Raw genomic sequence first — 22233 nt, 5'->3', positions numbered from 1 at the left:
CCTGCTACTTGCACAAGATCCCGTTTTCTTGCCTCTCGAGTCTCTCTTTGAAATGCCCTGTTCGACTGTACCGGACTTTTTCTTCAAAGAACCAGCCGAATCAGCCTTTGTAGTGGAGCCCGACGAGGTCGCTTTTTCCGCTCCCTTATTGTGATCACTCTCGAACACGGCAGATGACCTGAGGCACTTGCGCTTGCTCGGAACAGCCACCCAATTCTCGGCTGTCTGCGAGGTGCTGGGCAGTTCCACTGCCTTCTTGATGAACGAGTTGTTCTTACCGACTAACACCAAATTGTTTACACCTCCTTTAACTTTGTTGGTACTTTTAGTAGAGATGTCTTTTTGGTTACTGAAATTGTTCGATTTTCTCTTCGTGCAGTAAGAAATGCCGTCACACAATTTTGCATGTAAATTTGATCGCAGTTTATTTTTGATTGGGCTATACTTCGATGGACTGTTGGATAGAGAATCTAGCTTTGCGTCCTTGATTGGAGCGATAGCTTGGCTGGTACCGCAGCCTTCCACGGAAACCGTAGCAGACGGCTGTAGTAGTACCTTCGATGTCTGGCTTTTCTTGAAGGGAAGAAAACCTTTGCCCTTTTTTGAAACCGTGTCAGAAAATTTCAACTTTGACTTGTTGGCAACCTTCTTCACCTTGATGTGCGAGTCGACTTCTTCTTCTTCTGTCTTAACACCCAAATTCTGCACCGAACGTTTTCTGTTCACTTTCAGGTCACTTTTACTTTTTGAATTAGCTTTGATAGAGTAGTTACTTGAAGTATCTTCTGGTTCACTGAAAAATATATCAATAACATAAGATAAACATTCTGTGAGTACTGTTAAAGCAATACATGGCCTAACCAATAAGACAACCATTCTGTGAGTACTGGTAAAGCAATACATGGCCTAACCAATAAGACAACCATTCTGTGTGTACTGGTAAAGCAATACATGGCCTAACCACCAATAAGACAACCATTCTGTGAGTACTGGTAAAGCAATACATGGCCTAACCAATAAGACAACCATTCTGTGTGTACTGGTAAAGCAATACATGGCCTAACCAATAAGACAACCATTCTGTGTGTACTGGTAAAGCAATACATGGCCTAACCAATAAGACAACCATTCTGTGTGTACTGGTAAAGCAATACATGGCCTAACCAATAAGACAACCATTCTGTGAGTACTGGTAAAGCAATACATGGCCTAACCAATAAGACAACCATTCTGTGTGTACTGGTAAAGCAATACATGGCCTAACCAATAAGACAACCATTCTGTGAGTACTGTTAAAGCAATACATGGCCTAACCAATAAGACAACCATTCTGTGTGTACTGGTAAAGCAATACATGGCCTAACCAATAAGACAACCATTCTGTGAGTACTGGTAAAGCAATACATGGCCTAACCAATAAGACAACCATTCTGTGAGTACTGTTAAAGCAATACATGGCCTAACCAATAAGACAACCATTATGTGAGTACTGTTAAAGCAATACATGGCCTAACACATAAGACAACCATTCTGTGAGTACTGGTAAAGCAATACATGGCCTAACCAATAAGACAACCATTCTGTGAGTACTGGTAAAGCAATACATGGCCTAACCAATAAGACAACCATTCTGTGAGTACTGGTAAAGCAATACATGGCCTAACCATAAGACAACCATTCTGTGAGTACTGGTAAAGCAATACATGGCCTAACCAATAAGACAACCATTCTGTGTACTGGTAAAGCAATACATGGCCTAACCAATAAGACAACCATTCTGTGAGTACTGGTAAAGCAATACATGGCCTAACCAATAAGACAACCATTCTGTGTGTACTGGTAAAGCAATACATGGCCTAACCAATAAGACAACCATTCTGTGAGTACTGGTAAAGCAATACATGGCCTAACCAATAAGACAACCATTCTGTGTGTACTGGTAAAGCAATACATGGCCTAACCAATAAGACAACCATTCTGTGAGTACTGTTAAAGCAATACATGGCCTAACCAATAAGACAACCATTCTGTGAGTACTGTTAAAGCAATACATGGCCTAACCAATAAGACAACCATTCTGTGAGTACTGGTAAAGCAATACATGGCCTAACCCATAAGACAACCATTCTGTGTGTACTGGTAAAGCAATACATGGCCTAACCAATAAGACAACCATTCTGTGAGTACTGGTAAAGCAATACATGGCCTAACCAATAAGACAACCATTCTGTGTGTACTGGTAAAGCAATACATGGCCTAACCAATAAGACAACCATTCTGTGAGTACTGGTAAAGCAATACATGGCCTAACCAATAAGACAACCATTCTGTGTGTACTGGTAAAGCAATACATGGCCTAACACATAAGACAACCATTCTGTGAGTACTGTTAAAGCAATACATGGCCTAACCAATAAGACAACCATTCTGTGAGTACTGGTAAAGCAATACATGGCCTAACCAATAAGACAACCATTCTGTGAGTACTGGTAAAGCAATACATGGCCTAACCAATAAGACAACCATTCTGTGTGTACTGGTAAAGCAATACATGGCCTAACCAATAAGACAACCATTCTGTGTGTACTGGTAAAGCAATACATGGCCTAACCAATAAGACAACCATTCTGTGAGTACTGGTAAAGCAATACATGGCCTAACACATAAGACAACCATTCTGTGTGTACTGGTAAAGCAATACATGGCCTAACCAATAAGACAACCATTCTGTGAGTACTGGTAAAGCAATACATGGCCTAACCAATAAGACAACCATTCTGTGAGTACTGTTAAAGCAATACATGGCCTAACCAATAAGACAACCATTCTGTGAGTACTGGTAAAGCAATACATGGCCTAACACATAAGACAACCATTCTGTGAGTACTGGTAAAGCAATACATGGCCTAACCAATAAGACAACCATTCTGTGAGTACTGGTAAAGCAATACATGGCCTAACCAATAAGACAACCATTCTGTGAGTACTGGTAAAGCAATACATGGCCTAACACATAAGACAACCATTCTGTGTGTACTGGTAAAGCAATACATGGCCTAACCAATAAGACAACCATTCTGTGAGTACTGGTAAAGCAATACATGGCCTAACCAATAAGACAACCATTCTGTGTGTACTGGTAAAGCAATACATGGCCTAACCAATAAGACAACCATTCTGTGAGTACTGGTAAAGCAATACATGGCCTAACCAATAAGACAACCATTGTGTGAGTACTGTTAAAGCAATACATGGCCTAACCAATAAGACAACCATTCTGTGAGTACTGTTAAAGCAATACATGGCCTAACCAATAAGACAACCATTCTGTGAGTACTGTTAAAGCAATACATGGCCTAACCAATAAGACAACCATTCTGTGAGTACTGTTAAAGCAATACATGGCCTAACACATAAGACAACCATTCTGTGAGTACTGTTAAAGCAGTAACATGGCCTAACCAATAAGACAACCATTATGTGTGTACTGGTAAAGCAATACATGGCCTAACCAATAAGACAACCATTCTGTGAGTACTGTTAAAGCAACACATGGCCTAACACATAAGACAACCATTCTGTGAGTACTGGTAAAGCAATACATGGCCTAACCAATAAGACAACCATTCTGTGAGTACTGGTAAAGCAATACATGGCCTAACCAATAAGACAACCATTCTGTGAGTACTGTTAAAGCAATACATGGCCTAACACATAAGACAACCATTCTGTGAGTACTGTTAAAGCAATACATGGCCTAACCAATAAGACAACCATTCTGTGAGTACTGTTAAAGCAATACATGGCCTAACACATAAGACAACCATTCTGTGAGTACTGTTAAAACAATACATGGCCTAACACATAAGACAACCATTCTGTGAGTACTGTTAAAGCAATACATGGCCTAACACATTGTTGTTATTTCCTAAGTTCAAGGACCACAACCAGGGCTAGCTCCAAGTCAGCTGACAATTTCACCAAATTATCTACTAAACTTAAACAATTTCACAAACCCAGTTATTTTCTGACAATATATCAATTTTTATATGAAATTAATTCACCAAATTAAAATAAAATTCGCCAATTGTTTCTGAAATTTGCAATTGGCTAATTTGGCGACTGCCAGAGCTAGCCGTGATAACTATCAAAACTAGGCCAATCCCCATGGAATTTAAACTTGTTCTGCAACTTCATATGATAAAGCTATACACACAATTTCAGCTCAGTACCTTGAGGAATTTCCGAAAAGAGACTAGAAACTATATGTGGGACAGATAGACAGACTAAACCTAGTCCCCTTCAGATGGGCCAGTATGGATATAAGAGGACTAAATATATTCCAAGCAGATTTAATATTTATTGCACAGCATGGTCTACATAATACATAATCTGCATGGAAAAAAATGGTTTGTTTAATGACACCACTAGAGCACACTGATATCAGCTATTGTATATCAAATATTTGGTAAATTTTACAGTCTTAGAGAGGGAACCCGCTACATTTTTTCCACTAGTAGCAAGAGATCTTTTATACACCATTCATGGTTCACTAGCTGGAACAAGAAATAGCCCAATGGGTGCACTGATGGGGATCGATCTTAAACAGACTGCTCACCTATCCTATTACATTCATGTAAATATCTTTAAAGTTAATGCACAAAAGAAAAAACATGTTTCTCAAAATTAGATTTGCACGAGCAGTGTGCAAATGAAACGAACATTCTGGAGATTTTCAGAGGCCCGTTTCATGTACCAGTCATGCGGCACTGGTTGATAACTAGGTGACCACTGATGAAATAAAGATGAAGGCACATGTTTCATGAGAAGAATTTTTTTTCTTTCAACACTACTGAAAAAAAGAGGTCAAAGAATAGTTACAAAGTTTAAGTTTGTTTTGTTTAAAAAAACAATACCACTAAAAAACAATTATTTATTAATCATTGGTTACTGGATGTAAAATATTTGGTAATTATGACATTATTATAGTATTAGAGAGTAATCTTGCTATATTTGTTCAATTACTAGCAAGGGATAATTTATATGCACATACCAGTCGTGCTGGATTAAGAAATAGCACAATGGGCTCATTGACAGGGATCGATACAAGACCGACCGCACATCTGGTTAGTGCTTTACCACTGGGCTACGTCCCACCTCATTAAGAAAACATCCATGTCAAAAAGCATGCAGTGGAAAGCATTTTTAATATAGTCTACAGCAAGAGAAAAGTGCCTGAAATCTCTACAACATTGCCGATTGCGGTGGGCAATTGCAGGGGTTGCCCCAAGGTAAAAGTTTGTTTTTATTTAATGACGCCACTAGAGCACATTGATTTTTTATCTTATCATCGGAACCCAGTACCTACCACTACCAGCCTGTAGACTGATGGCCTAACCACGACGCCACTGAGGACGGTTTGCCCCAAAGAGAAGCTGGCTTACCTTAATAACTTGGAAAGTTGTTCAGTCCCGCCGTGACGATGTGTCCGTCTGCGTGACCCCCCAGGCTGACTTTCAGCTTGCTCGGCCATAGACGGCAAGCACTATCTGGCTCATGCCAGAATCCTACTTAAAGAGAAAACAACAGTTTCTAAACTAAAGCGTCATCAATATCATAAGATTAAATGTAATCATCTTCGTTTACTGCCAGTTCGTTTTTTCTTAATTCAATTCAATTCATGGTTTTATCAGCTGTTTCTAGACTCTGATTATCAGCACCATTTCGCAAAGGCTATATCATTTTTTATTCCCAATTTTGGGAGTAAAAAATTCCCAATTTGAATGCAAATAATTCCCATTTTTATTATTAAATAAAGATATTTTTTTATTTGATTTTTATATACATTTATAAGATCTAAACAAAATCATATGCATTTGTGGACACTACAACTGAAATTTGTGCAAATCAACAATATTATCTTTACAGCTCAAATACATGTGAACAGTAATGCCACAAGAAGAACAAATGATAAGATGCGTCACAAAAAGTCAAGTAAGTTGAGCAGGTTTCTAGTTATCAGTGATAGAAATAAGAAAAAAAAATTACTAGTCCACCGGACAAACAGATCTAGACACCTATTTGTCGGCCAATATTTTCACTTGTCAAAATAAATTGTTTGTTTTATTCAAGTACTAGGATGATGTTTGTGATTGCTCAAAATGAAAGTGCACTGAAAATTTCTACTTGTCCACTGGACAACCACTGATGCACATTTTGTTTGTCCGAATAGATTTTCAATTGTAGAGACAAACAGACAAGCGCTTACTTTGAACACTGGTTATTTTCTTTAAAATGTTATAGTTCCTGGAAGCTACAAATATGTACATTGTGAATGATGAATTTTATAAAAATAAATACTACTACAAAGTTATTACTACAGGTGACATACTGTCTTATTTAAAGTAAACCCCCCAACTTTTTATCAGTTGTGTTCACAAAAAACACATACAACTATAAGATCTGTACAACGATATGAGTTAGTCTGTTTAATGACACCACTAGAGCACATTGATTTATTAATCATCGGCTATTGGATGTCAAACATTTGGTATATTTTACCTATAGTCTTAGAGAGGAAAACTGCTACATTTTCCCATTAGTAGCAAGGGATCTTTTATATGCACAATACAAAAGACAGGATAACATATACCATGGCCTTGATATACCAGTCATAGTGCACTGGCTGGATCGAGAGTACAATGATATGAATTAATAACAAAGAATCAGGGTGTCTGTGAAAAGACTTTAGTCAAAATAATATTAACTGTAAACACAATAAATGTGTCATAACATGGTTACTCGTAGACGTTTTCTGTCGTAAGTGGGTTGCCAGACAGCAACACTATTCTTATTTCAATGCCTGTTATTCCATCTTGAGCGATCAACTATTTTCATTCATTCCAATGACAAAAGGTGGAATTGTGGAAGAAATCGTTGTGCCAAATTATTGCACAAATATTGAGGCTTGATTTACAAATCCAGGATTCTAATAGCACATACACATTGTTTTTAAGGTCGACGACAGTCATTCTTTGCACACTTGTTTTGGCTTCGTAAACAATAAATTTATATAATATATCTTACCATAATTTCTCTTGAAATTCGTATTTCGTAAAAGGTACAATTTTTTAATCATAAGATTTTCTCCAAACACATTCAGGTGCATTAGTAATGTTCAAACAAAATATTTTCAATAGCAATTTTGCATTGGAATTTTTCCAGTGTTCTTAAAACAAAAACATGCATTCAGTTTATGGTTATTGTAACGAGATGCAAAGTAATGTCATTGGAATACTGACGTCATTCAAATTAAAAATTAGCTATATTATTACAATGCTTTGCGACATAAAAATAAAAACTTGTCTATTAACCGTGACAGTCAATATTCTATAAGTAGACAACACTGTTTACAGGTCAGTATGTTTTTATTTTTCATAATTCAGACAAAATATAAAGTTCAAGTTTTAAAAGATGAACGAAATACAAAGTAGCTTTTGTCAAATATATCATATAAAAAATTACAGCTGGATATGGTTTATTTATTGTATAGGAAGCCAAAACAAGGATGCGAAAAGTGACCGACTATTGTCGACCCCCCCCCCCCCCATACATTAACCCCCAAAAAAGGTTAGTAACGACTATTATTAATATTTCATAGTGTTTATTAAATAATAAAGTACGTGTAGTTTTTAGAACATACACTATAATTATCTACAATCTACTGTGTATAATAACAAAAGACACGTCTGGACCATTTATGAATTTATAAAAGTCAGAAACCTGGAAACGGGAGAAATGAGATGAACCTATGAGCTACAACAACTAGCTAAAGGTGCTTCAAAAAGACTTCTAATTCTATAGCTTCACTTTCAAAATGATCTTTACATACTAGAGTATGATCAGTGAGAAAACAAGGACTGAAGACCCCCGTTAAATCCAGATTTTGCTCATCTAAAACATGAATTCAGCTCAAAATCTTCCTTGATCTTCCGCAGATTATGCGCACGCATCTATTTTTTCACTTCCGTTCTATGGCAAAAATATTTTTGTAAACAATAAAAAAAAATCTACACGTAAAAGAAAAACGGCAACTATTTATGTCTGACATTGTATTAGTTATTTCATTCGTAAAATATATATTCCACTCTACTTATTTCTTTAATAAGACAGTGCTAAATAAATATTTTTTATTTAATTTTGAATCGCTCACGATGGAAATTTATCGCTCAGCTGCGGCTAAATATAGAATCCTTGTCAACTATGATGGGGTTTTGCTGATGATGATAAGGCCGTTTCACATTGCGTTATGACCTATATGAAACTTGTCTTTGTTGTCCGCCAAAGACTAAAAAACAATACTGGATGAATGGGTAGTTTGATGGCTTGATGTACGCACGGGTGGTGGGTGGTTGAATGGATGGATGGAGGAAGAATAATGGATGGATGAATGGAGGAAGATAATGGATGGATGGATGAAGCAGATGCGGATCTAGGGTGGGCAGGGGCCCGGGACCCCCCTAAATTTTGCGATAGTTATAATTTTATTAGATATTAATTTTCATTTTTTACGATCCCCCTCCAAACCTCCCCCAAAGTTTCCTTGGCATTCCACCTCATATCATTGCCCCCCCCCCCCCCCCGTGGATTTTCTGGATCCGCCACTGTGAAGAATGTATGGATGGATGGTAGTTGGATCAACATGTCGTCAAAACAACAGACGTATCGGACTAGATGGGTGGTTATATGGATGGACGGGTGGGGTCGGTGGAGAATGGATGGATGGATAATGGATAGATAGATAGATGGATAGAAGGATCAATGGATGGATGGAGAATGGACAGATGGATGGATGGATGGATGGATGGAAGGATGGATGGATGGATGAATGGAGGATGAATAGATGAATATGAATGGATGTATGGATAAATGGAAGGAGGGAGGGAAGATGGATGGATAATAGATAGATTGATGGAGTGCATATGAATGGATGGATGATGGATAGATGAATGAATGGATGAAAGTATGGATGGGTGGATGGAGAATGAATGGATGGATGGATGGATGATAGATAGATAGATGGTGGAAGAATGGATGGATAATGAATGAATGGATGAACGGAAGGATAAACAGGTGGACGGACGCAACGATGTATCAATGGGTTTAGGCAGAGTATGACAAATATTTTTAAAAGTCACTAGCCACAGGGCTAGTGGGTTTGTGAAAACCACTAGCCCACCAAGATAAAGCACTAGCCCAAATTCCTGATCAATTATAGTTGGATTTTTATATAATTTTTTTAACATAACACATTTTCGAGTATAACAGTAAAATAAAAAAACCCACTTAAATCATGTTGTAAATTTCAGTTTTTTGTCGTGTTGTACATTTGTTTTTTTGTCAAGTGTGATCCATTGTCATTGTTCCGTTTTCGCTTTTGCCCTCCCTCCGGGGAAAAATAATTGAGCAAACTCATGGTTGATATCTAAAACCACTATCAAAATAATTAAATTTAAATGAGGGTACGACAGTATGACACACGGTAATACATGGTTCAGTGTATTCGGTAGTGGGTTATACGTATGTATGTATGTATGTATGTATGTATGTATGCCCACAAATGACTGTCAGGTCAGATGTCGGGAATTAACGTGCTTATATCAATTTAATGTTCAAGCACGCTCATTGCGAGCACGATTTCTGACTAGGGCCAGAAACTGTGCTCACAACGAGAGGGGTGGGGAGAGTGTTAGTAAAAAAAAAAAAAAAAAAATTAAAAACGTTTATACATTTGATTTGGGGTTATACGTTTAGGGCCCTACTATTTATGTTGCCAGGGACGGTGATGCCAATTGCTCAAATACTGGGCATTATCCCGTGTCAGACTGATATCAAAAGAATATAACGGCGACATCTAATCCGTTGTTAATTAATGAACAAAAAAGGTATCATATTGTATCGGCAGCTGTGACGCATTATCCAGACCGCTACACGTAATACCAATAGGCCAAGCAGAGTCATTGCATGTGCGGTTACCATTAAAGTAAATTGTTTTCCTGATTGCCGATAACCACATGTCAGCGAAGTGTTAAATTAGAAAACAATAGGTAAATAAAACAAACTGAAATTCAAAGCATGACTGGGGTTTACTTGATTCAGATTAACCTGTCGTCGCGATTGGTGATTTCCAAGTTCTTGGCCTAAAACATATGTGCGAGATTAACTACCACGTGACGTGTCCAACCAATCAAAACACGCATGTCATTAGACTTATTTCTTGTGCCAAAAACTTGAAATGGCAAAAATAAACAATCATTGTTTGCATTGAATGCATGCTGTAACTGTGGCGATGTAGAGATAGCATGTTACTGCAGTTTTCAGACCTAATTCAAGTGGATTATTATTATATACTGATTGCATTGTTGATATTATTCGATGACAAACATCACAATCAAATTTATTAAACGAAATTTCAGCCGAGAGAAAAAAAAAAAAAAAAAAAAAAACCAACACGATCGAGCGATAAGGAGTGAGGTGGAAACCACTAGCCCTGCAGGCTAGTGGTTTTGCGTTTCTCACTAGCCCGAACTTATAAACCACTAGCCACGGGCGTCGGGCTAGCGGATTTGTCGAACTCTGGTTTAGGCCAGTTTTAGATGGATGAGAAGTTGGTCGCATTGGCGTAGCGAGGGGACCATACCCTCCTTCCCCACCCCCCCAATCACCATCGTTTTGTTTCACCGCCTTTTATATTTACCTGTCACCCCACAACACGACTCATAGTCATAGACAGTATGGGGTGCCCCCCCCCTCCTCCCCCCTCACCTCTCCAATGTCGGAGGCCTTCAAAATTAAATCCTGGCTACGTCAGTGACAGGCCCGTAGGAACGATATCTGGAAGGAGGTGGGGGGCACAACTTCTAGTGGAGGGTCACAACCTTTATATCGGAGGGGGGCACAACCTTTAGTGCGCAGCCCCCACCCCTCACCCTCGGTTCCTACGAGCCTGAAAGGTTGCCACTTGGATGCACGCACGCATGAATCACGCATCACTGAATGACGGACACATGGGATGGATGATTGATGGATGAATGGATAGATGGATTAAAGGATGGATGGATGGATAAGTGGATGTAAGAATTATCAAGAATAAATCGATATATGTCTACGAATGTATTGGCGTAGGAAGTGGGGGGGGGGGGGGCAAGGGGGCATGTACCACACACACAGCCCTTTTAGTAGAGACCCGTCAATAGACGCAATGGGTTGTTCTCATTCTAGCCAATGCTTCGTATGTATTTTGTTGTCATTGGTAAAGTAGTCAAAATATAAATATGCACTGTTTATTCATATATACACGCACACAAGTATTTAAATAAATATATGAGATATTAATCAGGGTGTTTTTAAAGACGGTTCCAAAAGTATTATTCAATAAACTTCAAAGTGCTCTCTAGGAGCAAAATATTCCAAGAGAATGTACATGTGTATATATATATACATTTATTTTAGAAAACTACCAATACTACTAAAGTGATCACACTCACTTTACATACCCCTTCCACTACTCCTTGGTCGCTTTCCTGTCTTGGGCAGAACTCTCTGGCGAAGTGAGAGCTTGTGCCCACGACAGGCGTGCTTGAACAGTTTTCTGATGGAAGCACGTCAAACATTTCTCATACCCATACCATGTACTGGATACCACCGACTTCAGCGGCATAGTGGTTAGGTTATCGTAATTAAAACGTTGGTACAGCGTTCGCATCCCGGTACCGGCTGACTCCTACCCAGAGCGAGTTTTAACGACTCAGTGAGTAGGTTTGAGGCCACTGCGCCGACTTATCTCTTATTTAACTACTAACCACTAACCCACTGCAGTGTTTCTGCCAGAAACTAATTTTGGGGTATGGCGCTATGGAATTGAATGCAACCACAGTCAATAGGGGTTATGGGGGACCTCTCCCACAAAGAAAATGGGTTACATTTAGGGTTAGGGTTACGAAAATCATACAATAATGATAAGAGTCATTAATTTTGTCAAAATGTTAACTTAAAAAAAAAAGTTCATGGCTAAATTAGTCATTCTTAGACTTCCTATTAAAAAAAATAATAATAATAAAAAAAATCTTAGACTTCCGCACTGATTTGACTACATTTTAAAGGGACTGTCTTGAATTTACAACAATTGTTAAATTTAGTTTGTTTTGTTTAACGACACCACTAAAGCACATTGATTTATTAATCATTGGCCATTGGATGTCAAACATTTGGTATTTTTACATATAGTTTTAGCGAGAAAACGCGTTATATTTGTCCATTAATAGCAAGGGATCTTTTTTATGCATCATCCCAGACAGGATTTCCTAGCATCCCGAGAACAAAATATATGTAGTAATGTTTAAAATAATAATATTCAGCTGAGGGTGCCTTTTTACATGTTGCACCCCATCCCTAGAAAAATTCTGCATCCGTCCTGAATATATAAAATGTAAATGGCAGGGGAAAAAATCGATCGAGTGGAAGTGACACCCACCCCAAAAGGCGTACGCGGCGCGGATGCAGTATTTCTGAAAGGTTATGGTCGGTTTTCAAAAAGTGGAGGATCCGGACCCCTGGAGCCCCCCCTGGATCCGCTACTGGTACGGGCTCTCATTGTTTTAGAGGGGCAGGCTGATTTTTGCACGAATTAAACGAAAATGCCCGAATCTGAATAACCACGTTTATTCAAGTAGCATTACTGCCAAACAACAATTTAAGATTGCACACGAATTGTTACGCTTTTTTTTCTTCCTCTTTTCGTTTTACATATATTACAACTAATACTGAAGATAGAATGATTGTAATACGTGGTGAAATGGTTTCAGGACAGTTCATTTTGCTCGAATTTGCAGATTTGCTCCAACACTGAGCGAGGCAGGTGGTTCAGTTAAAACTCAGAGCGCATCGTGGTTAGTCTTGCAATTTGCGGGCGATTCGGTGCCACAGGTTCGAGTCCCAGCATCATCGTTAAGATTTGATACCTAAAATAAAGTGGGTTTTTTTTAAATACAGAGGGAGAATGTGGGGGAGGGAGCGGAGATAGGGGAGGGGAGAGAGAGACAATAGAAAATTAAAGTTAATGTTTGTTTTGTTTAACGACATCACTAGAGTACATAAATCATCGGTTATTGAAAAAGTTAAAGTTTGATTTGTTTAACAAGACAACTAGAGCACATTGATTTATTAATCATCGGCTATATATTGGACGTTAAACATTTGGTAATTTTGAATATAGTCTTAGAGGAGAAACCCGCTACATTTTTTCATGAGTAGCAAGGGGTATTTAATAATTTTATATGCACTATTTCACAGACAGGAAAGCACATACCATCACCGTTGATATGGTGCACTGGCTGGAACGAGAAACAGCCCAATGGGCCCACCTACGGGGATCGATCATAGACCGACCGCGCATCAATCGAACGTTCTACCACTGGGCTACGTCCCGCCTCAGTTTTATAGGAAGCTCCAGAGAGAGAGAGAGAGAGAGAGAGAGAGAGAGAGAGAGAGAGAGAGAGAGAGAGACTGACTGAATTGAGACAGGCAGATGGGGAAGTATTTGTCGTTTTCCTTGGCTACGGACTTTGTTGACGTCATCAATGCATTGACGTCACATGGCTGTCTGCGATGTAAGTTTGTTTTTGTTTTGTTTTTGTTTGTTGTACTGTGCTGTCGGTGGTTTCTACTGTCGCAAATTTAGTTTTATTGACAGAAAAAAGTGTGTAGCCTCGGGGAGGGGGGTGCTATATATTAAACATATATTGTTGTGATCATAGGCGTAGGGCTTCCTTTTTTTTTGGGGGGGGGGCAAGCTGAATTTTGCCAGAATGAAATGAAAATGTGCGAATTGGATAACTTTATTTGTTCATATTACATGGGCGTACATGGGGGGGGGGGGGGGGGTCGATGGGTTCGACCGAACCCCTCCTGAAATCGTTTTTTTTATAATTTAATATATCTGACATTGATATCTGACATTATTATATTTACTCAACATAGAAATATATGCGCAATATCTCTGCAATCTATTTTGGAACCCCTTTTCAAAATCCTATGTACGCCCATGTATTAGCATTACTGCCAAACAGCTATATATAGTGGGGTCACATTTGGTTGCCCCATGACCATATTTCGGCGTCTTTCTCATGTGGAACCTCGCTGTGAAAATGCGGCAATAGCGCAGAATATGTTACTTTCACTACAGATTCACATCTAAAATAAAGTAAATCTAAAAAAAAATATATAAAAAATACTATGAGAACAGACTTTACCAGTGTTAATAGTAACTGTTTGCGAGGGGTGGGTGGGGACGCTCAGCTCGCTAGGCGATATAACACTCTCGTTAACAACGGGCTTTGTTGACGTCATCAATGTTTTTACGTCACATGGTTGTTATTAGGACATCAAAACATTGCGACTTAGTAAGTTTGGTTTGTTTATAAATTATTAGTTTACTGGGATTTTTGTTTCCGGTTTGCCAATATCGGTGATTTTACTGGCAACGCAATATTTTCAGAGCCGTCGGGAAGATATCAATAACTGCGCTAAGGGGTGATGTGTGTGTGTATGATTTTGAACTCATGTACTTATGAATAAACTGATTTGATTCGATTTGAACTCGGATAGGCCAGTGAACTGTCTTTAAAAATACTCTATATTAAAGTTTGGGTGGGGATAGATCGATTACTTCTAATAGTTCTATATATTTTTAATAGCCTCTCCCGCTTCCAACGCCCATATAAGCTTAGCTCTTTAATTTCGTTTTGTTCTGTCAATTTAACGACACCACTAGAGCACATTGATTTATTAATCATCGGCTATTGGATGTCAAACATTTTTGACATATAGTCTTACTCTTAGAGGAAACCCGCTACATTTTCCATTAGTAGGGATTTTTTATTGCACTTTTTCATAGACTAGACGGCACATACCATGACATTTTATATACCATTCGTGGGACACTATTTGGGACGGGGGGATCCAAATAGAGAGGGGATACGGATACGATCATTCGACCCTAGCCCGGGTACTCTGACTGTAAGAGATCTAGACGGACATTTGGACATAAACACGCTCTCATAATGAGTACTTGGGCTACTTCGACACAAACACCTCGGGTGTGTGCTCCACCGACTGAGCTAGATCCCCCACCTCTCTTTAACAAATGGTGGTATGTTGTTGTTGTTGTTTGTTTGTTTTTGTTTTTTTTTGTTGTTTTTTTTTGGGGGGAGGGGTTGTTTTTTTTGTTTTTTGTTTTTTAATTTAGTCCTTCCCAGCCTCCATTGACATTGTTTTTTGGGGGGGTTTTGTAGATAATTTCAGTTTGATTTATCATTAAAAAAAATTAAATAATAAAAGTTAAAAAAAAAAAATTCTGATTTTCGTACTGTTATGTTTTCGGATTATTGCTTTTTGTTCTGTTTTATTGATTCTTTTGTGTTTGTTTTGTTTTTCATCTTCTTTTTTTCTCCTCTTTATTCATCATTAATTTTTGTTTGTTCTGTTTTCTCATTATTGATTTTTGTTTTGTTTGTTTTGTTTTCTCATTATTGACTTCTGTTATGTTCAGTTTTCTCATGGATGATATTTTGTTCTGTTTTCTTCTTATTGATTTCTATTTTGTTCTTGTTTTATTTTTTTGTGGGTTTTTTTCACCACATCCGGATTGCTGATATGATAGCTATAAAAAGATCGGATGAAGAAGAAGAAAAACAGTCTGTTTTGTTTTCTCTCATTGATTTTTGTTGGTTCTGATTTTTTATTATTAATTTCTCTTTAATGGTTCTCTTTTCTCATTGATTTTTGTTAGTTCTGTTTTCTAATCATTGATTTCTCTTTGTTCTCTTTTCTAGTTATTAATTTCTATTTAATTCTGTTTTGTTTTTCATTCCTGCTTTCTGTTTTGTTTTCTCGTCATTAATTTGTGTTCTGTTTCTTCTGTTGTCTCATTATTAATTTCTGTTGTTTTGGTTCTAATTTTTCCATCAATTTCTGTTCTGATTTTGTTCTATACTCTTCCAAAAAGTAGGGGAACACTAATAGGAATTTACAATTGCCAAAATTGTAAGGTATATTAGCTGTGGTGAATAGTTATATGATAATAGTGAATTAATTGGGCAAACATTACAACTGGTAGTTCAGTATAGCAGTAGGTTTTATGACCACCACAGATGATGAAGGACGATTGGGTTCAGAAGTGAAATTTGAAAGTTGATGGTTTATTATCAGTAAATCGCAAATTCAAACAATAAAAATTACTAAAAACAAAACAATAACAACTGTATGATCAACAGAATGAAAAAGATTGACAGAAATAATGTTCCACATTGATTAATGGACCTTCCTGGAAATTGTCAAAATCGAGAATTGACACCCCACGCACGTATACGGGGCAACTGCGTGCTGCACGTGCAAACTATGGAATGTATTTCGGTGTGTTGATAAACAGACCTTAACGTTCTTTACTAGGATTTCTGTGGTCAAAACATATGTTCAGTCTAAGAGTTGATATTAACATAAATATTTCAGGTTCCCCTACTTGTTTTGCAGAGTATATTTTGTTTCAGCATCGATTTATATACTCATCATTGATTTTGAATGTGGTTTTGTTGTCTCTTGATTTTGAATGTGTTTTGTTGTCATGTTAATTACTGTTCAGGTCTGTTCTGTTTTCACCAATTTCTGTTCTGTTATTTTGTTTCATTAATTTCTGTTCTGTTTTTCTGATTTTTGCACTGAATTTTTTTTTCATTATTGATTTTTGTTTTTCATTATTAATTCTGTTTTGGTTTTTTTATCATTGTTTTCTGTTCTGTTGTTTTGCTTTTCTGTTTTCTCATTATTGAAGAGAAAAAACTTTTCTCAAGATTGATTTCTGTTTTGTTCTCTTTTCTCAAGATTGATTTCTGTTTTGTTCTCTTTTTTCATGATTGATTTCTGTTTTGTTCAGTTATTGTTTTCAAATCTGTTCTGTATGGCGAACTTCATCGCCACACCCAGATGGCTATAAAACATTGAATGAAGAACAAGAAGTACAAGAAGAAGAATCTGATAAGTTTTCTCTCACCATTTATTTCTGTTGGTTTTTGTTTTGTTATTAATTTTTGTTTAATGGTTCTGTTTTCTCATTAAGTTCTGTTTTGATTAGTTGTCTCATAATTTGATTTTTATTCTCTTCTGTTTTCACTTTACTGATTTGTTTCTGTTTTGTTTTCTCATTATTAATTTCTGTTTTGATTAGTGGTCTCATAATTTGATTTTTTATTCTGTTCTGTTTTCACTTTACTAATTTGTTTCTGTTTCTCATTTTGATTTCTCTTGGTTCTGTTTTCTAGTTATCAATTTACCATACATTTAGGGGTGTTTTTTTGGTTTTTTCATTACTGCTTTCTGTTCTGTTCTGTTTTCTAATCGATTTTTATTCTCTTGTGTTATTAAGTTTTCTCTTTTTTTTCTATACTGCTCTGCTTCTCTGCTCATTGTTTATTTCTGTTCCATTTTCTACTTATTGATTTCTGTTATGTTTTCCCATTATCGATATTGATTTCTTTTCTATTTGGGTTTTTCATCATTGATTTATATTTATTCTGTTTTCTCAATACTAATTTTGTTATGTATTCTGTTTCACACCACTGATTTCTGTTTTGTTTTCTCATTATTGATTTCTAATTGTTTTTTCCTTGTTAATTTCTGACTTATTTGTTGTATTTTATCATTATTTATTTTTGTTGTTTTCTCGTTAATTTCTTACTTATTTGTTGTTTTATCATTAATGATTTCTATTGTTTTCTCATTGTTAATTTCCGACTTATTTGTTGTCTTTTATCATTACTGATTTCTGTTGTTTTCTCATTGTTAATTTCCGACTTATTTGTTGTGTTTTATCATTACTGATTTCTGTTGTTTTCTCATTGTTAATTTCCGACTTATTTGTTGTTTTATCATTTCTGACTTATTTGTTGTGTTTTCTTATTACTAATTTCTGTTGTTTTCTCATTGTTAATTTCCGACTTATTTGTTGTCTTTTATCATTACTGATTTCTGTTGTTTTCTCATTGTTAATTTCCGACTTATTTGTTGTGTTTTCTCATTACTGATTTATCTTGTTTGCTCATTGTTAATTTCCGACTTATTTGTTGTGTTTTCTCATTACTGATTTATCTTGTTTTCTCATTGTTAATTTCCGACTTATTTGTTGTGTTTTATCATTACTGATTTATCTTGTTTTCTCATTGTTAATTTCTCACTTATTTGTTGGTTTTATCATTACTGATTTCTCTTTTTTTCTCATTGTTCATTTCCGACTTATTTGTTGTGTTTTATCATTACTGATTTCTTTTGTTTTCTCATTGTTAATTTCTGACTTACTTGTTGTGTTTTCTTATTACTGATTACTGATTTCTATTGTTTTCTAATTGTTAATTTCTGACTTATTTGTTGTGTTTTCTTATTACTGATTTCTATTGTTTTCTCATTGTTAATTTCTGACTTACTTGTTGTGTTTTATCATTATTGATTTCTGTTATTTTCTCATTGTTAATTTCTGACTTATTTGTTGTGTTTTATATCATTATTGATTTCTGTTGTTTCTCACTGATTTGTTCTATTCTGGATTTTTGTCGTCCTCAATTTCTGTTCCATTTTGTTTCGTCACTATTGATTTTTATTTGTTCTTGGTTTGGGGGTTTTCTTAATATTTTTCATCATGGATTTCTATTCTTTGGTGTTTGATTTCTGTTCAGTTCCATTTTCTCTTTATTCATATACATTCTGTTTTCTCACTATTCATTTCTCTTCTGTTTCTTCTGTTTTCTCACTATTCATTTTTGTTCTGTTTCTTCTGTTTTCTCACTATTCATTTCTGTTCTGTTTTCTCATAGGTTTATATTGTTTTCTCATTGTTCATTTCTTTTCTTGTTTGTTCTGTTTTTTCGTTATTCATTTTTTCTTTTTTTTAAATTATTGATTACATTTCTGCGTTTCTTCTCATTGATGTTTGTTCTGTTTTCTCATCACTGATTTTTGTTCTATTTCTTCTGATTAATCATCAATGACTTTTGTTCCGTTTGTTCTGATTAATCATCAATGACTTTTGTTCTATTTGTTCTGACTAATCATCAATGACTTTTGTTCCATTTGTTGTGACTAATCATTAATGACTTTTGTTCTGTTTTTCTATATTGTTGTTTATTCTTTTTCATTTTTTTTATTCTTTTTTTTTTTTTGCTGTTCTGTTTTCTAATATTTGGATCTATTCTGTTTTCTGATTATTGATTTCTGCTCATTTATCGTAATAATTTCTGCATCAGTTCTATTTGTCTATGTTCCTTTCTATTAATTTTGATTTATCACTATTTTGTTTTGACTTCCATGTACATCTTTTCTCATTATTCTTTGGTCTTTCTCTGTATGTCTTGTTCTGCTTTATTTATTGATTGCTATTACAGTTCCTTATCTTTATTGTTTTGCTTTTTTTCTAATTGTTTTCTTAAGTATATTTAGTCTTCTTTTTGTTGTTTTTTAGCTATTGTATTTTGTCTGATTTGGTTTGGTTTCATGTACATTGGTTTATTCTTGTTGTGTTTTTAAAAATATTGTAGTTTATTTATTTATTTTTATTTTATTTTATAACATGTTGGAATCTGAGAGATCAAACAAAATAATAGAAGTAAAACAAGGACCACAAAAGAAAAGGTATGTTACAATAGTTACAGTTTAGCATTTCGGTTTCACTCTTTTAGGTTCAACGTTTTGGTGTATTGTTCTTTTTGTTACTTTCTTTTATAATTGTTCTTTTTGGTCTATTCTATCAATTTCTGTTCAGATATCATTGATTTGTTGTTTGGTTTTGTTTCATCTTTCTGAATTTCTACAATGATTTTTTATTTATTTAATTATTTGGGGGGTGGGTGTCATATTTTTTGCAGACAAAGGTTTTGGGAATTAACAGGAAAGAGAAGAAATGCAGAAAAAACTAATATGTTTAGTACAATAACTACAATTGGTTTTAGTTCCCCAGTGCCTAATGACGATATGTGCTATCCTGTCTTGAAAGTGCAAATAATTGAAATGACACAACCATTAACACAATTAAAACCATATCTCTGCACCAGACAAGTGTCACGGAATGTTTGATAATCATAACGTCACATCAGTATATTCCCAAGAAATAGTCATATCCTTCGTCCCTAGGACTGACATCCTCCAGAATGGGGGTGGGGGGGGGGGGGGGGGGGGGGGCATGACATAGCCCAGTGGTAAAGTGCTCATATGTTGTGCCTTCAGTCTTGTCTGTGGGATAGTTCTATTAAAAGATACCATGCCACTAATTGAAAAATGTAGTAGGTTTCCTCTCCAAGACTATATGTCAAAATTACCAAATGTTTGACATTCAATAGCCAGTGATTAACAAAATCAATGTGCTCTAGTGGTGTCATTAAACAAAATAAACTTTTCACTCTCCAGTGTTTGGGACCCTCTCTCCCAAGACTGGTTGGCCAAATCTCTACCACAAGGCTCAGTAGACATCTGAAAAATGTGATGGTTCCCCATCATGAATTACCAGACAGTGACAATACCAGGTGTTTGTGAATCATCAACATATTCTGCCTCACCTATCATGAGTGTAAATTGGGCTAATTTGTTCTTTCTTTTTTGTTGAATTACTTAGTGGACTTATTCTCTGATTGGGCTTATGCTGCCTCAACCAGTGCTCCACTATTGGGGTATGTGCTATGCTTGGTCTCTGTGGGGAAAGTGCATAAAAAAGATCTCTTGCTACTAATGGAAAAATGTAGCAGATTTCCTCTTAAGCATTAGAATTAGTAAATGTTTAACATCTAATAGCTGATGATTAATAAATCAATGTACTGTAGTGGTGTCATTAAACAAAACAAACTTGAACTTTTTATTATTTTTGGGATGGGTGGGTTGGGGTATTGTTTGTGAATTATTATACAGAAAGAAAGGACTGTAATAGCTGTACATGTAAAGGATAAATACAGGCAGGCTGATATATCAGGTTTAAGGCTTGTAAGTGCTAAGTGCTGGGTTCAGTACCACCTCCTACCCATAGTGCTTGGGCAGCAGAGTGATGAGTAGCAAGGCCACTTCACTGACATTAGTGGCAGGATTTACCTCAGTCAGTTGAGTGCTTGCTTGAGGTGCTCGCGTCGCAGGATCGAACCACCTCGGTGGATCCATTCAGCTGATTGGGCGTTTTCTCGTTCCAACCAGTGCACCACAACTGGACAATGTGGGAAAGTACATATAAAGATCCCTTGCTGCATTAGGAAAAATGTAGCTGGTTTCTTCTGATGACTACGAGTCAGAACCACCAAATGTTTGACATCCAATAGCTGATGATTAATTAATCAATGTGCTCCAGTGGTGTCATTAAACAAAACAAAGTTTAACTTATCATTGACATTACTCATTAACCTCTGGAGTGAACACACATGCTAGACAGTGTATGTACGTTTCGGTACAGCATGCTTAAACCTTACTGGACACTTTTTGTTAGTTTGTTTTGTTTAACGACACCACTAAAGCACACTGATTTATTAATCATTGGCTGTTGGATGTCAAACATTTGGTACTTTTCACATATAGTCTTAGAGAGGAAACCTGCTACATTTTTCCATTAGTAGCAAGGGATCTTTTAGATGCACCATCCCAGAGACAGGATAGCACATACCACAGCCTTAAAATGATATACCAGTCATGGTGCACTGGCTGGAATGAAAAATATCCCAATGGGCCCACTGACTGGGATCGATCCTAGACCTACCACGCATCAAACGAGCACTTTAGGACACAGCTATGCAGATAAATTGAAATACTAGTTCAATAAGAGGCTCATCTCTGGCATACACAAAGTTTGTTTTGTTTAACCTCACTTGAACACACCGATTTATTAATCAGCTGTTGGATGTCAAACATTTTATAATTCAGAAATATATAGTCTTAAAAGAAACCGGCTGTAGCCACATGGATTACTAATACTAAAGCAACAAGTGATCTTTTATATGCACTTTCACACACAGGACAGCAAAACCTTTCATACAGCAGTCACAGGGCACTGGTTGAGATGGGGGAGGGGAGGGGAAACAGTCAGATAAAGGTTCCACTGAGAGGTTTCGATCCTGTGACCTAAGCAACTCAGGTGAGTGCTCTACCAACTGAGCTAAATCCTGC

The 22233-nt window shown here is 36.4% G+C and overlaps 1 protein-coding gene and 1 long non-coding RNA gene across 3 annotated transcripts in view; both read right to left on the bottom strand.

The window, feature by feature from the left end:
* Positions 1-8004, bottom strand: part of LOC121369166 (E3 ubiquitin-protein ligase TRIP12-like) — a 129485-nt gene extending 121481 nt beyond the window's left edge. Inside the window, exons 1-3 of one of the 2 annotated variants that reach the window (XM_041494070.1) lie at positions 7892-8004; positions 5445-5570; positions 2-793 (exon numbers count right to left, since the gene is read on the bottom strand). In XM_041494070.1, the coding sequence (XP_041350004.1) occupies positions 2-793; positions 5445-5533 (881 nt within the window). In that variant the 5' untranslated portion in view covers positions 5534-5570; positions 7892-8004. The remainder of the gene's footprint in view (position 1; positions 794-5444; positions 5571-7891) is intronic. The other variant, XM_041494078.1, reaches the window with a different exon arrangement.
* A 4700-nt stretch (positions 8005-12704) lies between these two features.
* Positions 12705-13427, bottom strand: LOC121385565. The gene is made up of 2 exons (XR_005959551.1): positions 13367-13427; positions 12705-13019 (listed from the first exon to the last, which is right to left on the bottom strand). It is a non-coding gene; the product is annotated as an uncharacterized LOC121385565 (long non-coding RNA).
* Between the last annotated feature and the right edge of the window lie 8806 nt (positions 13428-22233).

This window comes from Gigantopelta aegis, chromosome 1 (assembly GCF_016097555.1).
Source record: "Gigantopelta aegis isolate Gae_Host chromosome 1, Gae_host_genome, whole genome shotgun sequence".
NCBI lineage: Eukaryota > Metazoa > Mollusca > Gastropoda > Neomphalida > Peltospiridae > Gigantopelta > Gigantopelta aegis.
The sequence above is the reverse complement of the archived record's forward strand: the minus strand, read 5'-3'. Positions and strand labels throughout refer to the sequence as shown.